We start from the raw sequence: 21,520 nt of genomic DNA on the forward strand, positions 1-21,520 counted from the left end.
GCTAATTAATGAGCTAAACATTCTCCTTATTGCATACACATCATACCTTACATGCCACCCGATTTATCATATGCCAGAGCCTCATCTTGCAGACATATCTCCTGAATGCATTATTTTATTGCTCTGATTGCAATAGCAAAATCAGAAGGTTTCAGTGTACAGGCGATTTAGAATGTTTCCAATAATTTGCAAAATAAATCAAACTTTCATATCTGAGTATGCAACAATTTTAAAACAAACGGATAAGCCATTATGTTAGCCCATGCCAAAATATCAAAGTCTTACTGAAAGGACTAAAGTCTGGTCAGTTCTGTGGATAAATTTCACATTATCAAGAAAATGGTCAACTGTAGCAGCCAAACTGTGTTCATAATCCCAAATTTTCTCAAAACCTTTTAAGAGTCTACTCTTCAGCCCCAAACTAGCAGCAACGTTGAACAGAGTTGGCCAGGTCTGTTTCCGGAGCTCTTTGATAGCTCGATGTTAGCATCCATACAGATTAGAAGACCCCAGGTTTGTGCTCCAGTATGTGGTGAGCTAGCTGTCCAGTGTGGCAGAAAAACAGTTGTTACATTTTCCCGTAGCGCCCCATGCTAAGGGGGGTTGGGGGTGGAATGAGCCACGCTCCATAACAATTGAGTGATCTCTGTTGGAAAAAGTGTGTGGATGTGTAATATGCTATAAAATTAAACAGCCTGCCAACGCTTGCTAGCCGGACCCATCTCGGATGAGAAAGTTCATTCACTTAATCTTAACTCACCCCTTCAGAAAGGTAATGATGTCAGCCCATTGCAGCTTCCAACTGTTCAGTAATTCCAGGGTTTCCACACCACTACTCTACCTGGAAGTTAATCTTACATGATCTTTGAAAGGAATTTCAACGTGCCCTCAGTGTTTTCTATCTTGTTTTTATATATTGTTCATTCTTGGGACGCAGGCATCATGGCATGACTGGCATTTACTATCCAGCCCTAGTAATCCTACAGTAGGTGGTGATGGGCCTTCTTGGATCGCTGCAGTCAGTGCAGTAAAGGTGCTCCCTTCAATGTTGTTAGGTTGGGTCTTCAAGAAATCTGACCCAGTGTCAAGGAAGAAATGGCTGATATGTCCAAATCAGGATAGTGCGCGGCTTGGAGGGGAACTTGGAGGTGGTGTTGCTCCCGTACAACTGCTGCCTTTGTCCTATTGGATGGTGTAGATTTGGGAGTTGCTACAGAGCCTGATACTACATACTGCAGCCATGGTGTGTCAGTGGATAGGTTTTTTTTATATAAAGGTCAGTGAGTGAAGCACCAATCAAGCAGATTGTTTTGTCTTGGATGGCGTCAGGCTTCTAGCCTGTTGTTGCAGCTCCACCTTTGAGTCACAGGCATTCCTTAATAGCGGTGAACAGACTTTTGGGGAATTAGTTGGTGAGTCATTCACTGCACAACACCAGTTTCTGACTGCTCTAGCAGCTACAGCATTTGTGGGGCCTGCTTCCAGTTGAGTTTCTGGTCAATGATGACCCCTAGGATGCTGTTGGTGGCAATGCCATTAAATGTCAAAGGGAGGTGGTTAGGCTCTCTCGTTGGAGAGAGAGATTACCTGGCACTCAAGTGGCAATTAACATTCATGACGCACAACAACCCAAGCCTGATTATTTTCCAAATCTTGTTGCATGCAGGCGTGGACTGCCCCACTATCTGAGGAATTGTTAATGGACATGAGCAATCCAATCCTCAGCAAACAGCCCCACTTCTGGCTTTATGATGGGGATAAGGTCACTAATAAAGAAGCTAAGATTCAATGCTGTTTCTGCTTTCAATTTAGTTTTAACTAGTGTTCTGGTTTTATCTTTCCCACTCCACTATCTCATACACTGCAATAAGATTACCCAGCTAATGTTACCATATACTAGAAGACCATTTAGTAAAGAAGCAAAGGGCTAATGGTATTTGTGCAGCAGGATCCCAGCAATGATCAGCACTTTTTGCAGGAGGGGAGAAATTGGTAAAAACGATTTGCGGTCTATTCACTTTCCTTTATACACAGAAGGTTGGGAGCGTGGAATACATTATTTTAGTGCACTACTGAAGCAGGAACCATATCTACCATTTCTTAAGAATTGGCTAGATAGGTGGTTGGATGAAGCAGAAATATACATGGGAAAAGGATAGATACGTGGGATTAGGGGTAATGCTCACGTTGGACTAATGCTCACATTGAAGCTATCTAGTTGGGACGAACAATCTGCTTGTGTTTTAGTTTGTATGTAATAAAGACCTCCAACAGCAGATGGCAGTGTTGCAGTTAAACCAGCAAATATGTAATTTACAGCAGGAGGGTGCAAAATCATGTTTGTTGCATCCAATGAAGCCTCATGGGCCACAAAATCTGGATCAATGTTGTTGCTAATTTACATCCATCTCACGGTGTTGACATCAACAGACCTTGTTTTTCCAATTTAAGATTTAACAGCACAAAGAATGGCCTTTTCCCAACAAATAGATCAAGAGTTGCTCAGGCTTCATACACTGAATTGGTAGTTCTCATAGGCTATACATGGCTGAAGGCTGTGGTTGGACACCAGCTACGCAGCACCAACACACTTTCAGCAACAAGGCTTTCAGTTCAAAAGCAACAATGCCACACATTTGCTTATCCAGGTATGTGATATGTTCACTTATTCAAACCATATTTGAACATTTGAAACGATAGTGGACATTTTAGTAGGAAACAGCGTTGATGATAAAGCAAGAATACTGGGGTCGTTATCTCAACACATACGGCAAGGAACCAGACGAATCCTTAATGCCCAGCCCTCACTTCATTTGACATCAAGGACTCAGCTGACGTTTTACCACCAACCTTCAGAATAGGATTGAGTGATGACCAAGCTTGGCTTGCTGAACTGTCTCGCATCACTCAGTTTGGATTGAATTTGAGGTTATTTTATCAACCCCCCCCCGTTTGGACTCTAGTTTGAGTAAACAAATTAACCCTTTCTTGCCAGATCATCGATTCCAGCGTTTGTGTGTCCAGAGTTTATGTGACCATGTCCTTAAGCATGGTTTGGTTCAGTTGACTCCTCCCTCGGATATTGACATTTGCTTCTGGGACATCAAGTTGGTGAGTGAGCCACCTTCAGTGGTGGACTTGCCTTGTCCACTCTGATCTTCTGTTCTAGCTGAATTCACCTCAAGGCCATTTTCTACCATCAGGTTACAACCACCTAGCAAAACAGACTGTATGGATCTATTCTAGGTTGAACACTCTCCCTTTTAATGGAGGGACTGCATGTGCCAGGAAGGGCTTCTTTGAATTACATGATGACAAGTGACACAGACCAGAAGAGGGTGAGATACAACCTTGAAAAATAAAACAGTCCGGCCAACTCATCTGAATATTGGTAGCTATCATCTACAAGTGGACAGAAGCAGCAAAATTTAGGAAATATTCGTATCAGCTCATTTGTTGCACTCAAAAAAAAAGTTCTATTCAGGTTTTCAAATCTATCCACTTCACAGAGGGAAAAAAAACAAAGTAATGACTCATATCCTGACATCATCCTTTGAGCCATTAATGCTGCAGATGTTAAACAAAAATAACCAGTTCATCTGGCTCTAAATTAAAGCGATTGACTTTTCTTATCTGAGCAGTATACCTTTGTAACCTCATGGGTAAGGAAGTTTAACATTTAGCTCATGTTCAAATCAGTTTTTCCTAATAGCTACAGCAACTCATCTAAAAAGAGACGCAAACAAAAACTTTCCAGTACAGCCCGTTTCCTGAACTCTCATGTAGCTTTCAACCCAGGAACATATCCTATTGAAATTCAATGACTGAAGTTAAAGAGTTGAAGTCCCAGATACTCAAATCTTAAAGGCTATGTAACAAATGCGTCAAACCATGAACATATGCTAGTGTTTAACGCATTGGAATTCCTAACCAGTGATGAAAGTGACTTCAAGCACAATGGGAAACAGATTCTAGCTCACCACAGTTGAGGAGTCTGACAGAAAACTACTCTGCTCAGTATCTGTGTGCAAGGAAAGCCAGCATTAAGTAGAATTTAAAACAGCTAATGGTGGACAGTGCGAGAGTCAGAATGAGCCAGAGGCAAAAAAACCCAAATCACTAACTGGGACGGAATGTAGTCACAAGTATCGGGAGCAAGAAAAATTCATTTTTTGGAGGAGAGGCGAGTAGTGAACAGGATGGGGTCCCTTTTCATTTAAGTTTGCCAGTCATGGCTGGAATGTTACGTTAGATCCTGGCCAGGCCACAAGGCAGAGTGCCTTGTGATTCTGAAACATTCGCTGGTGAGACAATGATACGTTTAGTCCCAGTATGATACGCGTTGGTTTATCCTTCACAATAATCAGTGGGCTGAAGCTCCTGTACTACTTGAATGCCTGGTTCAGTGAGGCAAGATGACAACCAACACTGGAAATATACTTCTGCAAGTACTTGCCACTAGTTCTACCTGGAGAGAGAGCAGTGAAGCTAGAGGTCAGGAGTAAGAGCTTGTGACATGCAAGCCCAAGGCATAGTTACATTCACAGAAGCATCCAATGGCTTAACGGAACTGATCTCAAAAGAAACTGTTAGAGGCCTGGAAAATAATTATTCTTTCAGCCTGTCACCGCAGTGCATGTGAGAAACAGAGATTCATCAAAAGAAAAAGAAATCTAACCACAGCCTAGTACATGTATCGGACATCCAACTCAGGCTAGATGGAGAGATAAATGGAACTCAAGTCTGGATGAAAGACAAGCTGAAGTATTTCATGCTGATTTCTCACTTCAGTGCAACAGAAGAATTTCAAGCGTTAAAGTCCTACATGACCTATTCACTGAATGCAGTACAAGAGAGATTGTAATGTCTGCACAATTAAGTTATTGGTACCAAACTGAATTAAACATGGTGGTGCATAAATCATCACTTCTAACAAACATTGCCACACAAAAGGATGTCATTGACAGCACTTGAAAGTTTCTAACTGGAAATTTCCATCTTGTAACTACAGATCCAAACACCCTCCAGAAAAATTGTGGTCTTATTGGAGATTCAATTCTTTGCTGAACCTTTTGAGCACAACACGGAGTGAAAAATAGGAAAAAGAGTTTCAAAGCCAAATGTTTCTATTGTGCATATCATAAATGTCCCTTTGGAGGTAATGGAGAAGTCTGTATGATATTGCCAACAAACTACTCCGCAGCCGTCCACAAAATCAGTGTGTGTAACGAGCACCTTGGGCCCTACATACAGACAGGTAGTTTTTAGAAAGACCAGCTGCATATTGTGAAGGTTAGTCAATTTGCTCTAAGATTTGCAGTGCAACGTAACTGCCTCACAGGCAACCACAGTACCAACAGCACTTGATGATCTAGTCCAAATCCGACTGGTATTTATTTGTTCTCTGCTCCTCGGCAAAACTACACAACTTCAGAGTTTTCTGAATTCAGTCTGGAAATGGAGGATGTCAAGTTACCCAGACATCAGCCATATTGCTCTTTGTCAACTGTAAACGTTTCCAGTTTATCCATCAGCATGTTTGAATAGGCTGGAAATATTAGATGGGCAAAGGTAGCATAGATGAGGAGTTCATAGAATGTTTTCAGGATAGTTTCTTAGAACAGCGCGTTCTGGAGCCAACTAGAAGCAGGCTATTCTAGACCTGGTATTGAGTAACGAGATAGGATTAATTGATAACCTCCTGGTGAAGGCACCCCTAGGTAGCAGCGATCATAATATGATTGAATTTTACATTCATTTTGAGGGAGAAACGAGTGCGTCCAAGGCTAGTATATTAAACTTAAATAAGAACAATTATGAGGGCATGAAAGCAGAGCTAGCTAAAGTGAACTGGCAAATGAGGTTAAGGGATATGTCAATAGAAATTCAGCGACAGACATTTAAAGGGATATTTCAGAATACACAGAATATATACTTTCCAATGAGAAAGAGAAATTCCAAGGGGAGGGCCCACCATCTGTGGCTAACTAAAAAAGTTATAAAGAAAGTGTCACACTATAATTACACAAAGATGGATGGCAGGTCAGAAGGTTGGAAAGAATATAAAGAACAGCAAAGAATGACAAAAAGATTAACAAGGGAAAAATTAGAGTATGAGAGAAAGCTAGGTAGCAATATAAAGGTGGATAGTAAGAGTTTCTATAGATATTTAGGTAAGCGTTCATCCTATAGAGTGCGTTTGGGGAATTGATAATGGAAAGCAGGGAGATGACGGATGACCTAAACAGGTATTTTGCTTCGCTCTTCACTATAGAGGACACAAGTAACATCCCAGAAATAGTTGTAAATCAGGAAATGGAAGGGAGGGAGAACTTGGGGAAATTACAGTCACCAGGGAAGTGGTATTGAGCAAATTGTTGGGGCTGCGGGCTGACAAATCCCCAGGTCCGGACGGACTTCACCCTAAGTTCTTGAAAGAAGTGGCTGGTGAGAGAGTTGATGCGCTGGTTTTAATTTTCTAAAATTCCTTAGATTCGGGGAAGGTTCCATTAGATTGGGAAATAGCAAATATAACTTCTTTATTCAAAAAGGGAAGGAGACAGAAAGCAGGAAACTATAGGCTAGTTAGCCTAACATTTATCATAGGGAAAACGTTAGAAGCTATTATTAAAGATATTATAGCAGGGCACTTAGAAAAATTCAAGAAAATCAGGCAGAGTCAACATGGTTTTATAAAAGGGAAATCATGTTTTATCAATTTATTGGAGTTCTTTGAAGGAGTCACATGTGCTGTGGATAAAGGGGAACCAGTGGATGTACCAAACATCGATTTCCAGAAGGCATTTGATAAAGTGCCACATCAAAGGTTATTGCAGAAAATAAAAGCTCACGGTGTAGGGGATAACATTGGTATGGATAGAAGATTGGCTGGCTAACAGGAAGCAGAGAGTTGGCATAAATAGGTCTTTTCTAGTTGGTAGGATGTGACGAGTGGTGTGTCACAGGGATCAGTGCTGGGGCCTCAACTTTGTACAATTACATAAATGATTTGGATGAAGGGACCAAAGGTATGGTTGCTACATTTGCTGACGAGACAAAGATAGGTTGGAAAGTAAATTGTGAAGAAGATGTAAGGAGGCTACAAAGTGACATAGGTTAAGTGAGTGGGCAAGGATCTGGCAAATTGATTATAATGTGGGCAAATGTGAAATCGTTCATTTTGGCAGGAAGAATAAAAAAGATTACCTAAATGCTGAGAGATTGCAGAGCTCTGAGGTTCAGAGGGATCTGGGTGTCCTAGTGCATGAATCACAAAAGGTTAGTATGTAGGTAATCAGGAAAGCTAAATGAATGTTATCATTTATTATATGGGGAATTGATTACAAAAGTAGGGAAGTTATGCTTCAGTTGTACAGGGCATTGATGAGACCATATCTGAAGTACTGTGTACAGTTCTGGTCTCCTTATTTAAAGAAAAATATAAATGTGTTAGCAGTTCAGAGAAGGTTTACTAGACTAATACCCGGAATGAGCAGGTTGTCTTATGAGGAAAGGCTGGACAGGTTAGGCTTGTACCCACTGGAATTTAGAAGAGTAAGAGGCGACTTAAATGAAACCCTTAAGATCCTGAGGGGTCTTGACAGGAAGGATGTGAAGAGGACGTTTCCTCTTATGGGAGAATCTAACCAGGGGTCACTGTTTAAAAATAAGGGGCTGCTCATTAAATACAGATGGGGAGAATTTTTCTCAGAGGGTTGAATGTCTTTGGAACACTTCCTCAAAAGGCAGTGGAAGCAGAGTCTTTGAATATTTTATGGCAGAGATAGATAGATTCTTGATTAACAAGGGGGTGAAAGGTTATCGGGGTAGGCAGAAATGTGGGGTTGAGGTTACGTTCAGATCAGCCATGATCTTATTGAATAGCGGAGCAGGCCTACTTCTGCTCCTAATTCATACGTGCGTGCGTACATACATATGAATTGGTTTGCGATGGGCAAGCCTCTGACTGCCATTTCACAGGACCACCGAGATTAACAATTCTCTAATATATAAAAAAGATGTTTAGGCATTAGAGAGGATGTGGAAAAGATTTACAAGGATAGTATCAGCAGCGTGTGCATATATCAGGAAAGGACGAAGGCTGGGCCTCTTTTCCCTTTAAAAGGACGGTGGCCGAGGGGGTAACCTAATCGAGATATTTCAAATTATGAAAGGTTTTGATAGAGTTGGGATGAGCATAACTAGCAGCCATCAATTTAAGATTGTCACCAATAAATCCAATAGGGAATTCTGAACAAACTTCTTTAACCAAAGAATAGTGAGAATGTGGAACTTGCTACCACAGGGATTTGTTGAAGCAGATAGTATAGCTGCAGTCATGGGTAAACTGGATTAGCAGATAAGGGAAGAGGGAATAGAGGACTATGTTAACTCATTTAGATGAAGAAAGATAGGAGGAGGAGACTAAAGTGGAGCACAAACACCAGCACGGATTGGTTGGGCTTAATTCCTATTTTTTTGTGCCATATATCCTATGTAAATAGAAGACGTTCACCTAAAGAAACCTACACAGCATCACTGAGCACAACATGTGTCACACTGCCCGTTCTACTCATGGAGCTTGGGTTTTTACAGCAGGTAACCTGCCAGTTTCCTGTTTTGAATGTTTTATTTCATTAATTTAAACCTCCTGCCCTACTCACCAAGAGGGCAGGCAGGTTTAGAAAACAATAAGATAGAAGCAAAAAACTGCGGGTGCTGGAAATCTGAAACAAAAACAGAAAATGCTGGAAAAACTCAGCAGATTTAACAGCATCTGTGGCGAGAGAGACAGTTTGAGTCCATTTGACTCTTCAGAGCTAAATAGAAGTAAAAATGTGATGAAATTTATACTGTTTAAGGGGGGTGGAGCAGGTGAAGCTGGATAGAAGGCTAGCGATAGGTGGAAGCAAAGGAGAGATTAACAAAGATGTCATGAACTAAAGGGCAAAGAGGTGTTAATGGTAGTGGTACTGGCTAAAGGAGGTGCTGATGGTAGCATTTAAGCTCAGAGAGCAGAATGTGGTAATAGCAGGATAAGGGTAAGCACTCTGGAAAGAGCAACATGAACAAGTGACAGATGGCCCTAGTGGGGGTGGGGTGGGGGGAGGGGACGGTAGTGGAAAAAAGTTAGAGAATAGGATAAAAGGTGGGGTTAAAACAATGAACAAAAATGTAAATAAATAAAAACTAAAATGAATATTGAAAAGGGGGATTAAAAAGGGTGAGGATAGAGGGGAGAATTCATGGTCTGAAGTTGTTGAACTTAATGTTAAGTTTGGAAGGCTGTAAAGTGCCTAATCAGAAGATGAGATGTTGTTCCTCGAGTTTGCATTGGGCTTCACTGGAAGATTGCAGCAGGCCAAGGACGGACATGTGGGCATGAGAGCAGGGTGGTGTGTTGAAATGGCAAGCGACAGGAAGGTCTGGGTCACGTTTATGTTCCGCAAAGTGGTCACCCAGTCTGCATTCGGTCTCTCCAATGTAGAGGAGCCCATCTTGTCTTCTAATCCCAGCCCTTGCTGTGTATTCACCATACCTTCGGACATTCCCCTCTATGATACTGAATGTTCAGTACTCAGCAAAGGACTCAGTTTCATACCCTGACACCTCACCTTAATTCCAGGCTCAGTACGATGCTGAACTCTTCTGCTGCCATTGTCTCCGTGCTCACTTCTTTGGGCAGAGTCCTCCACCCATTCAACGAATCCTTTCTCCTGCCTCCAGTATTCTCCCTCCACCTGAACCCCTCCCTCTGGCCTCTTACCTGCTCTTGATCTTTTCATTGAGAACTGTCGGCGTGACATCAGCCATCTCAATTTCTCTGCTCCTCTCACCCAATCTAACCTGTCTCCTTCTGAACTTGCCACGTTCTGTTCTCTCAGGTCCAACCCTGACGTTATCAAGCCTGCCGACAAGAATGGTGTTGTTGTTGTTGTCTGGCGTACTGACCTTTACCTCTCAGGCACTTCCTCCAGCCTCCCCCGGACCATGACCCCACCACCAAACATCAAGCCATTGTTTCCAGGACTGTCTCTGACAGTCATCCAACTGTCATCTCCTCTGGAGATCTTCCCTCCACAGCTTCCATCCTCAGTCTCCGAACCTCGGAGAGCCCACTTCTACCTCCTCCCCAAAATCCACAAACAGGACTATCCCGGTAGACCGATCGTATCAACCTGTTCCTGCCCCATGGAACTCATTTCTTCCTATCTTGACTCCGTTCTCTCTCACCTTGTCCAGTCTCTTCCCAGCTATATCTGCGATTACTCTGATGCTCCATATCATGTCAACAATTTCCAGTTCCCTGGCCCTAACCAGCCTCCTCTTCACCATGGACGTCCAATCCCTCTAAACTTCCATCCCCGACCAGGATGGTCTGATGGCTCTCCGCTTCTTCCTTGAACAGGAGCCCAAACAATCCCCACCCACCACTACTCTCCTCCATCTGGCTGAACTTGGTTCTCTCACTGAACAATTTCTCCTTAAACTCGTCTCACTTCCTCCAAATAAAAGGTGTGGCTATGGGTACCCACATGGGCCCCAGTTATGCCTGACTCTTTATGGGGTATGTGGAACATTCTTAGTTCCAGTCCTACTCAGGCCCCCTCCCACAACTCTTTTATCGGTACATCAATGCCTGTTTCGGTGCCGCTTCATGCTCTCATCTGGACCTGGAAAAGTTTTATCAATTTTGCTTCCAATTTCCACCCCTCCATCACCTTCACATGGTCCATCTCCGACACTTCCCTTCCCTTCCTTAACCTGTCTCAATTCCTGGTGATAGACTGTCCACCAATATTCATTACAAGCCCACCAACTCCCACAGCTACCACAACTACAGCTCCTCACACCCGGCTTCCTGTAAGGACTCCATCCCATTCTCTCAGTTCCTTCACCTCACTCACATCTGCTCCGATGTTGGTACTTTCCAAACGGCGCTTCTGACATGTCTTCCTTACTGAGGTTTCCCACCTATTGTGATTGACAGGGCCATGTCCGACCCATCCCCCACATCTCTGCCCTCACACCTTCCTCTCCCTCCCAGAACCATGATAGGGTCCCCCCTTGTCGCCCCACCAGCCTCTGCATTCAAAGGATCATCCTCCGCCATTTCCTCCAACTCAAGTATGATGCCACCACCAAAAACATCTTCCCCTAACCTCCCCCCTCCGGCGGCATTCCATACGGACCGTTCCCTCCGGGGCACTCTGGTCCACTCCTCTATCACCCCCAACACCTCATCCCCCTCCCGCTGCACCTTCCCATGCAATCGCAGAAGGTACAACACCTGCTCTTTTACCTCCTCCCCATCCAAGGGCCCAAATACACCTTTCAGGTGAAGCAGTGCTTCACTTGCACCTCCTTCAATTTGGTCTTTCCTCTGCATTGGAGACACCAAACACAGACTGGGTGACCGCTTTGCGGAACACCTTCAGTCTGTCCGCAAGCGTAACCCAAACCTTCCTGTCACTAGCCATTTCAACACACCAACTCGCTTTCATGCCCACATGTCCGTCCTTGGCCTGCTGCAATGTTCCAGTGAAGCCCAACGCAAACTGGAGGAACAGCACCTCATCTTCCGATTAGGCACTTTACAGCCTTCCGGACTCAACATTGAGCTCAACAACTTCAGACCATGAATTCTCCCCTCTATTCTCACCCCCTTTTTTAACCATTTCAATATTCATTTTTATTTTTTATCAAATTATTTTTATTCCTTGTTTTATCTCCACCTTTTACCCTATTTTCGATCATTTTTCCCCACCACTGTCCCCTCCCTCCCTCCACCTCACCCCCACTAGGGCTATCTGTCACTTGTTCATGTTGTTCTTTGCATGGTGCTTATCCTTGTCCTGTTATTACCCCATTCTGCTTTGTGGCCTTAATGCCACCATCAGCACCTCCTTTAACCACTACCATTAACACCCCTTTGTCCTTTTGTTCATGACATCTTTGTCAATCTCTCCTTTGCCTCCACCTATCACTAGCCTTCTATCCAGCTTCACCTGCCCCCACCCCCCTTATACAGTATAAATTTCATCACATTTTACTTCTCTTTAGATCTGAAGAGTCATATGGACCCGAAATGTTAACGCTGTCTTTCTCTCCACAGGTGCTGTTAGACCTGCTGAGTTTTCGAGCATTTTCTGCTTTTGTTTAGAAAACAGTCTGATTCACAGTCCAGCAAGGATGACCCATTCCTCATTGAGTTTCCTCCGTGCCTCCAGTCTTCTGGGCCTAGGAAGCACACTGCTGTAGGATCAACAGCACATACTGATGGCCATGTCATCAGGCACAAATGCTGTGTGGTGACATTGTGATGTAATTATGGAATTAATATAGATTTCTGTACATTGTATCATCACCAGCAAAATGCTTTGCTACGCTCACCACACATTGCAAAATTCAGTCAATCAATTTCCTCTCCCGAGACTAGAACTGCAACATAATGACTTGCATTTATATAGTGTCTTCGACATAGCAAAGCTTCACTGCAGCATTAGCAAGCAAAATTTGACACCGAGCCACATAAGGAAACATTAGAACAGCTTGGTTAAATAGGTAGGCTTTAAAGAGTATCTTAAAGGAAAAGTATATAAATGCAGTTTAAAAACACAATCACAACATGGTGGAAACTCTTTCAGTCCCTGTCTGTGGAGGTACTTTCCCCATTGTAGGAATGAATGACATGCAGAATTGGACAATGGTGGCTTGGGGAAGAGAGGGGGACAAAAACCAAGTACACAAGGACAAGGTGGGGGAGAGATGGTGGCATAGTTGTAACGTTACTGGATAATAATCCAGAGGCCCAGGCTAATGCTCTGGGGTCATGGGTCCATGACAATCAGTATGTGCTGTTGATTCTTCAAATCCCACCACAGCAGCTAATGGTATTTAAATTCAATTAATAAATCTGGAATTGAAAGCTAGTCTCAGCATGATAACCATGAAACTAGCATCGACTACAGTAAAAAAAAAAATCTTGGTTCACTAATGCCCTTTGGGTAAAGAAATCTCCCATCCTTATCTGGTATGGCCGACATGTGACTCCAGACCAACAGCAATGTGGTTGACTCTTAGCTGCCCTCTGTAATGGCCAAGCATGCCCATCAGTTCAAGAGTGATTGGGGATGGACAACAAATGCTTCCCCTGCCAGCAACACCTACATCCTATGAAGGAATACATTTTAAAAAAATGTCACTTGATGCTAGTATAACTGATGAATCAACCCACTGCGTCAACTGGTCATTAGCCACTTTAACATGTATGTCATATGAATCAATTGCCATTTCTGTTTCCTCTGTGTAGGTACAGAGGAGAAGCTGATGGACAGAAGATTGCAACATTAAAACCAACATCTAAAAAAACAAAATCATTATGAAATTTGCCAGGAATATTGTTGTACCAACTGGGAAAAGATAGGCCTAATTAACAGCTGATTACCATTTACAAGTGCAAATTAGTTTAATTACAGATAGACGCCAGATGCACTTACAACACGGCAGATGCTACACTACTGTTCAGTGACTTTGTGCACCATTCAACTTTTGTCAGGAGGACGACAGTAAAGTGTAACGATTGATGGCCGAGAGAAATCTTCATTACACAGTCAAATCAAAAATCATCTAGTACAGTAATAGATTTTTCCTCCCATTTCTGAGTGGGGTTGTAACAAAAAAGAAAATTTGGCACTGCCTAATCTTCAGGTGATGCGCAGGCAGCGATTTTGTGGGATTAATTGAAATCATTTAAGAGCATTGCTCAAGATAGATACTAGCACATTAAAGTCTATTATATGCAGATAATTATGGTAATGCTGCTGAAATTTACTCAGCACACAAGCAAACAGTTTTGATCACATTTACCCACCATTTTCCGATATCCCTTTATCCACCTATCCAATTTGATCTTGAATGTTGACAGTTTCTGATTCAATCACCAACCCTACAAGTGAATTCCACAGCCTCATAACTCCCAAATTTGGAAGAACAGAATTGTTAATTGCAGTGTTTGGATTTTTTTCTTCAAATTTAAGTGGACAAATAAAAAATTGCACATGGTCACTGTTCAGAATCTTTTGCATTTGTATTTAATCTTCTATCAGAAATCCTAGCAACACCGCTCGATTGTTAGAGGTCACTTATGTGCTTGTGTCTGCAACAGATAATGTACAACAAATTCCCCCAGGAGTGTGGATTTGTCTAAAAGCATAATGGGTTTTCCATTTCATGGTAAAGCAATTACGGGTAAAGTTCCAATTTGCTTTTCCTGTATTTAATCTATTCCCAGCAAAACACTTTTTAAAACAACTTCTTGGATTTATGAAACATCTCCACACAGAAAACCATTTCAAACTGGAATGATGCCAGCAGTTTCGGCACAGCAAGATTCCATAAACACAGAGGAGTGATAAAGCCTTTGGTGAGCAAATAAAATCTCAAGATTGTTGGACAAACGAAGTCACCGAGGTTGAACGGAGGGGTAGTGCAGCAATTTAAAAATCAAACATAACACGTACTTTCCTGTAAATGCTAACGTTTCTTAGTCAGGAGAGTCTGGGCACAAACTAATAAAATGAGTCATTTCAATCCGCAATGCAGGTTGAAAATCTATCAAGGGCTGATGTGATACAAGAATCCCCTCTCTTTGCATCTTGTGTCAGAATTCAAACTGTAGCCTACGAAACAGAGGCAACTCAGTCTTATTTGCGCTTGTATTTCTTACTTGCTGGCATTTCCTGTTTGAATTTTGTGGTCTGGAAGGTTGGAAAGGACTGCTCTTGATGTTATTACCTCAGCAGTGGATAAATTAGTCATGAGTCTCATTGCTGGGTAAAACCTAAATCATAACACCAGGAGCAAAATCATGGGAACAAGGATCCAAACCGTGTGTGGGGTCCTTGCAGATCAATGGTGCACACCTGCACAACCTCAAAAAACCTGTATGTGCTCCTGCCCTATATGAAATTAGTTTAGTAGTTGCAACACAGCTCCAAGTGGACATTAACCTACAGCCAGAATGGTTCCTTGCTGTCAAATTGATAATGAACAGAGTTTCAAGAATCCCTAATGCTAGAATGAGGACATACACTAATTTTCTGATTGGCTGTACTTCAATTTGGTGAACAACACACAAATGCACAACATGCAGGAGACTGTGTGCTGCAGTTTTTTCAGGAGTTGAAGGGAAAGACCAAAAAAAAAGGAAAAAGTAATAAATGTGTGGGGGCGTGGTGGTGGCAGGTGTGGTGTGCAAAAATGTCATCTGTTTAGGAAGCTGGTATTTGGAGGCTTGGATAAAGAGACCTCACCCTGTAGTAAGCCCATACATTTGGCAGGATTACTACACTGGTGCTTCAAGTGTCAAAGTGCTCTATCCTCCTTCAATTGTATGCATTATGGGAAAACTACGTCTAAGTTTTTAGTCACTTCTCCTAATATCTCCTCCTTTAGCTTGGTGTCAATTTTTGTTTGATTAAAATTCTGTGAAGTGTCTTGGGCACATTTTCCTCCGTTAAAAGGGTGCAACATGTTGTTGGGTACATTCCAAATGAAAACTGCCCAACTTTCTCTATCCCAGCTGGCTGAAGTTTCAAAGCTAAATCTCCAGCAGGGAAATATTGAGAACAGAGAACTGGGCCAGTCCTTCACTGTGTAGTCAACAGGTAGATGTTTGCATAGTTCAAAAAGGCATTTTATTGCAGGCATTTTCATTCAGCAATGTGGCCAAAACTGAAAAATGTATATCAATTCAAAATGTAATTCAATACTAATCAGGAAGGAAATATTAATTATGGAATATCATTTCTGAACTAAAAAATAGCTTTGGCTTTAAACTATCAGGACAATTTACAGGAAGTCCTTCACCACACCTGACCTGAATGCCATATTACCGCTACATTGCTCAAGTGCTTCTTGTGCTCGCAGGATAACAAGTGTAAGTAGCTCATCTTTCAGAACATCTTTATCATTATGGATATTGACCCATCATGCACAGCAGAGTGCTCTTGGTAGCTCCTTGGAAGCCGGTCTTGTGCAGAAGTTTCTCTGAACGTCATTTCTAAATTTAAACTATCCAGGGATCCGGTGCAGCCAAAGTGATTTGTCAAACTAGCAAAATACCCTCAATAAGCATCCTACTACTTTGATTGGTTTTGACAGCAGCTGTACATTTGACTTGAAACTCTTGGTGGATTAACAGTCACTCCAAAGTCCTTCTCCACTCTTATTGCGCAGAACTCCATGTAGGTTAAGGTTTCCTGTCCTAATATATAGTTCCCTGCATAGAGTCCATTGGCCATTCTCTGGACCAAGTTCTTGGCTAGCCAGATCCCTGAACTATACGTCTATTTCCCTTGCTATTTCAACTGATATTGACAAATATCAATACTTATTGATAGCTCAATATCAATAAGGCAGTTTCTGGATTCTGGAGGAGGAACATCACCTCTACAGGGTTTACCCAGGCCCAACCATCTTCAGCTGCTACATCAATGACCTTCCCTCCATCATAAGGTCAGAAGGGGATGTTCACTGATGATTTCGCAATGTTCAGTACCATTCGCAACTCCTCAGATACTGAAGCAGTCCATGCTCAGATGCAGCAAGACCTGGACAACATTCATGCTTTGGCTGATAAGTGGCAACTTACATTCACGGCTATGACCATCTCCAACAAGAGAGAATTTAATCATCTCCCCTTGATATTCAATGGCATTACCATCGCTGAATTCCTCATCAACAACATCCTGGAGGTTACCATTGACCAGGAACTGAACTGGGCCAGCCTTTTATATACTGTGGCTACAAAGCAGGTCAGAGACTTGAAATCCTGCAGTGATGAACTCACCTCCCGACTCCCCAAAGCCTGTCCACCATCTACACAACACAAGTCAGGAGTGTGATGGAACACTCTGCGTTAGCCTGGATGAGTGCACTCCAACAACACTCAAGAAGCTCAACACTATCAGGACAAAGCAACCTGCTTGATTAACACCCCATCCACCACCTTCAACATTCACTTCCTCCACCACCGAAGCACAGTGATAGCAGTGTGTGCCATCTACAAGATGCACAGCAGTAACTCACCAAGGTGACAGCACCTTCCAAACCCGCAACCTCAGCCACCTCGAAGGACAAGGGCAACAGACACAAAGACACCACCACCTGCAAGTTGCCCTCCAAAGCACACACCATCCTGACTTGAACTATATTGCCGTTGGTATCACTGGGTCAAAATCTCGGAACTCCTTTCCTAACAGCACTGTGTGTAATGTCTATGCACCCTGGTGTACTAGTTCATCACCAATGTACAGCGCCAACAGGTGATCACTGCTCAGGGGAAATGCCCAAATTCTAGGAAGATGGGTGGAGCATTTTAACCACATGCTTAAATCAGCCTTCACTCAGAGCAGCAGCAATCAACAAGCTGCCACAGGTTACCATCAACTGCTCTCCTGATGACCCTCCCATGTTATTAGAAATGACAAATGCAATCAAACCTGTCTAGCAGCAAATCTCCAGGAGCTGGTGCTATCCCAGCTGACGTCTACAAGGGCAGAAGTCAATGCCTGGTCAAGAAGCTCACAGAGCTCTTTCAGTTCATGTGGGAGCAAGGAACCAGGCCGTAAGAATGCAAAGATGCCTCCATTATCCACCTGCACAAGCAGAAAGACACTTTCCACTGTGACAATCATAGAGGAATCTCACTCCTCTCTATCGCCAAAATCTTCACCAGAATCCTTCTGAACGACTTAGTGCAACATCTTGACCAGGATCTGGATCTGATTGGAGAATCAGTATGGCTTCAGAAAAAGGTCAAGGAACCACTGATATGGTGCTTATAATTAGACAGCTCCAGGAGAAATACCAACAGAACATGTACCTCTGTACCATGTTTGTTGATCTGACCAAGGCCTTTAACACAGCCAACTGTGAGGGCCTTCAGAAGATAGGAATTTGCCTGCCCTGAGAAATTAATCACAAGGTTCGGTAGATCCATGACAGCATGCTCGAGTGTGTCCTGGATAGTGAATCTTCTGACTCACTCCCAATCACTAATGGGATTAAAAAGGGGCGTGTGCTAACATAAACCCTCTTCAGCGTGTTTTTCTCCACCATGCTCTCCGATTCCTTCCATGATGATGATCTTGGCATTGAAATAAGGTGTCGCATGGATGGGAAGCTGCTCAATCCGAGACGGCTTCTGGCTAAGACCATGGCCTCCGAGGGCTTTGTAATTTCTTATTTGCCGACGACTGTGCACTAGCTGCTGATTCAGAGCTGGACATATAATGTAGAAGGACTTGCTCTCCAATGCATGCAGTAACTTTGGCCTTAGTCAGCTTGAAGAAAACTGAAGTAATGTACCACAGCCTGCTCCAGGAAAGCCCTATCTCAAGCTCAAGGTTTCAGTCCATGACCAGAACCTGTCAGCAGTGGATAAGTTCACTCATCTCAGCAGCACACTCTCGAGCTGTATGTATTGGCAACATGACACATGCAAGAATTGTCAAAGCAAACGTGGCCTTCAGTAGGCTTCGAATATCAATCTGGGAACAAAGATGAGTAAGTTTCCCTACCACAATTGAAAGACTATAGAGCAATAATCCTACTCTGCTCTATGCATGAGAGACTTGGATTGTGTACCAGCTTCATGCCAAGAAGCTCAACCACTCTTACCCGAAATGACTTTCGAAACTTCTGAGATCAGCTGGCAGGACAAAATACCAGAGACTGAGATGCTCATCCAAGCTGGCACACCAGACCAGAAACTGAACTGGACCAGCCATATAAATACTGTGGCCAGAAGAGGTCAGAGGCTCAGATACTGCAGTGAGTAACTCACCTCCTGACTCCCCAAAGCCTGTCCACCATCACAAGTCAGGAGTGTGATGGAATACTCACCACTTGCCTGGATGAGTGCAGCTCCAGCAACACTTAAGCTTGACAAAGCAGCCCAGTGCCTCCCTAACAGCACTGTGGTTGTACCTACACCACATGGACTGCAGCAGTTCAAGGCAGCAGCTCACCACCACCTTCTTAAGAGCAATTAAGGATCGGCAATAAATGCTAGCCTAGCCAGTGATGCCCACATCACATGAACAAATAAAAAGGCATCCATCATATTGAGACAGTCACAACTGAGTTGGGCCAGTCATGCAGCCAGAACGCCTGACACTTACTTACCAAAGTGAATCTTCTATCAAGAGCTCAAGTCTGGGGTGCACTCACATGGTAGTCAAAGGAAGCACTACTAGAACACTCTGAAGGCTTCACTTAAGAATTTTGATGTGGACTTCAGGTTCTGGGAGAAGTTCACCCAGGATTGCAGCACCTAGTGTAACTCATTAAAAAATGGTGCAGCCTCCGTCAAAGGCAAGTGCATAGCAGGGGCAGAAAGAAAACAGAGGAAGCCCTGAGCCAGCAATTCGTTCAAAACTCAGTTGTTTATAGTATCCTGTCCTATTTGCAGCAGAACCTTCTGGGCACAGATCAGCCTGAGCAGTCACCTACGTTCCCACTGGAACCCTAACAAACACCCTAGATGATGAATATGGTCATCTTTGCCTCAAGGACAAATGAATCAATAAAAAACTTAAAAGCTTAATACCTGCAAATTCAATTGTTAAATTATCTTTTGGATCACAAAGTAAGTTCAAAATTTTATATAGAAAGTTTCTAAAACTTGTAGTTAATCACTCCCTTAAGGACATTAAGCCCAAACCATTACGTGTAGAGGAATGAGCCCAATAGACTAAATAGCCCACTCATTCCATACTCTTCTCTAGCAGTCATTAAAAAAAAAACACATGTACAGTAGAACTTACCATGGCTGTGCAATCCTCTGAGCCACTAGCAATGATGTGGTCATTGTGCGGACACCACTCAATGTCCAGCACCGGTCCTGTGTGCCCACAAACTGTTGGATATGCCTTGTCGATTCGGCCTGACTGTAAACAGAGAATGGCACACATCAGTATATTGTTTAAACCACCAGTGCTAAAAATTCCCATAAACTCCAATCACATCAATGCATTCTGGCGTCTGGTTACTAATCCAGTCCAGATGACATGTACCAAATCCTAGTCGTTATGCTGCCACATGAGGTGTCAAGGTAAATCTCAATGTTGTCATTCAGCTGAAAAGCACCCATGCAGAACTACTCAAAATTTAGCACTAAACTGGTTATATCAGACTAGTTATGAGAAGTGTCAGCAAGGGATGATTTTATGCTGTACTGGTTCTGTACATCTGTGGGATAGAGAACAGGGGGCACAGTTCTGCATCAGACCTTTATTGTACCTGATTTGACGGTGAGTATAAATCCTCACCTTAGCTAGCAGTTCTTTTTTATTTGAAATAAGTGGTTTGTGCACATCTTGCACGTATGATGCAAAGCAAATGGCTGCCAATATCCTAACATTAGCAATTTTGAATCTCCAGTTTTTTTTAAGAAAAGAGTACTGTTGTGGCATTCCTCAAGTTGACAAGAGTTGCATGGTAACGTACAGGAAGGCATTCTTTAGAGATTGTTCCGATTGAAGTGTGCCAAAGATTTCTGCAACAGGTTAGCAATTCCAAACCAGGTAAACGTTAATCCACAGGCAGTATTTTTGTGGTAAAGTGATTTTTGTTAAGTGTACAGTCAGACATCTCAAGAGATGATGGCATGTTATTCAAAGCACATCAAATGTCACTTTCAACACATTTTATTTTCAAGAAAAGCTCTGATTCACAGAACTCTGCCAATAACAGTGAGCTAAAAAGAAGTTCATGGCTCCTTGTCAACACATTGTGTTTTACAGACACCCAGCTATTCCAGTGGTCTGGACTTTTGTAAAGGGAGGTCATCAAAGTTTGAAAGAGGCCAGTATTACTGTGTGAAAACTCAAAAGATGTCATTTAGCTACGCTAGTACATCTTACATGGAAAGTTATAATTAACAAAAAAAAAGTTCATGGTTTTTCCTGTACACAACAGGGAACAATTCCTTTGATAGATCACCCAAGCTGAAAGAAGACTGGTAGAGTTCCAAACTGTACGCAAAGCCTTCTGAGAATACTAGGTGTCTCTCAGAAGCTTCTTTAATCGATTGAGATAAGCAATTACGTACATAGTCCACACAAAAGTAGAGACAATTTAACAGCTGGACTCTTGAGATGGTCCTGCCTATGGACTCAAACCTGTCACCATCTGGTCTGGAACCATGAGTTGTACCCTCTAGATTACAGGCAGTGCTCTCCTCTCTTCTCTCCAAACTCCTGGCTCAATCTGGCAGGTTTTTCAATACACAAATATTTCCTGCAGCAAACAGCCACATTTGATACAAAAAACAAAAATACCTGGAAAAACTCAGCAGGTCTGACAGCATCTGTGGAAAGGAATACAGTTAACGTTTCGAGTCCATATGGCTCTTCACCAGAACTAAGGAAAATTTAGTTCTCCTAACTAAGGAAAACTTAGTTCTGGTGAAGAGTCATATGGACTCGAAACGTTAACTGTGTTCCTCTCCACA

At 42.7% G+C, this 21,520-nt stretch overlaps 2 protein-coding genes across 9 annotated transcripts in view; one reads left to right on the forward strand and one right to left on the reverse strand.

Annotated features, from left to right (window-relative positions):
- LOC144687853 (uncharacterized) overlaps positions 1-14,064 on the forward strand; it is a 251,925-nt gene extending 237,861 nt beyond the window's left edge. Inside the window, exon 5 of the transcript XR_013578233.1 lies at positions 13,313-14,064. The gene's annotated coding sequence lies outside the window, so the exon portion shown is untranslated. The remainder of the gene's footprint in view (positions 1-13,312) is intronic.
- LOC144687851 (coronin-1C-like) overlaps positions 1-21,520 on the reverse strand; it is a 181,055-nt gene that overhangs the window by 53,883 nt on the left and 105,652 nt on the right. For all 8 annotated transcript variants that reach the window (XM_078554383.1, XM_078554389.1, XM_078554384.1 and 5 more), the window contains one exon: positions 19,833-19,955. In XM_078554383.1, the coding sequence (XP_078410509.1) occupies positions 19,833-19,955 (123 nt within the window). The remainder of the gene's footprint in view (positions 1-19,832; positions 19,956-21,520) is intronic.

Source organism: Cetorhinus maximus, chromosome 12 (assembly GCF_964194155.1).
Source record: "Cetorhinus maximus chromosome 12, sCetMax3.hap1.1, whole genome shotgun sequence".
Taxonomy (NCBI): domain Eukaryota; kingdom Metazoa; phylum Chordata; class Chondrichthyes; order Lamniformes; family Cetorhinidae; genus Cetorhinus; species Cetorhinus maximus.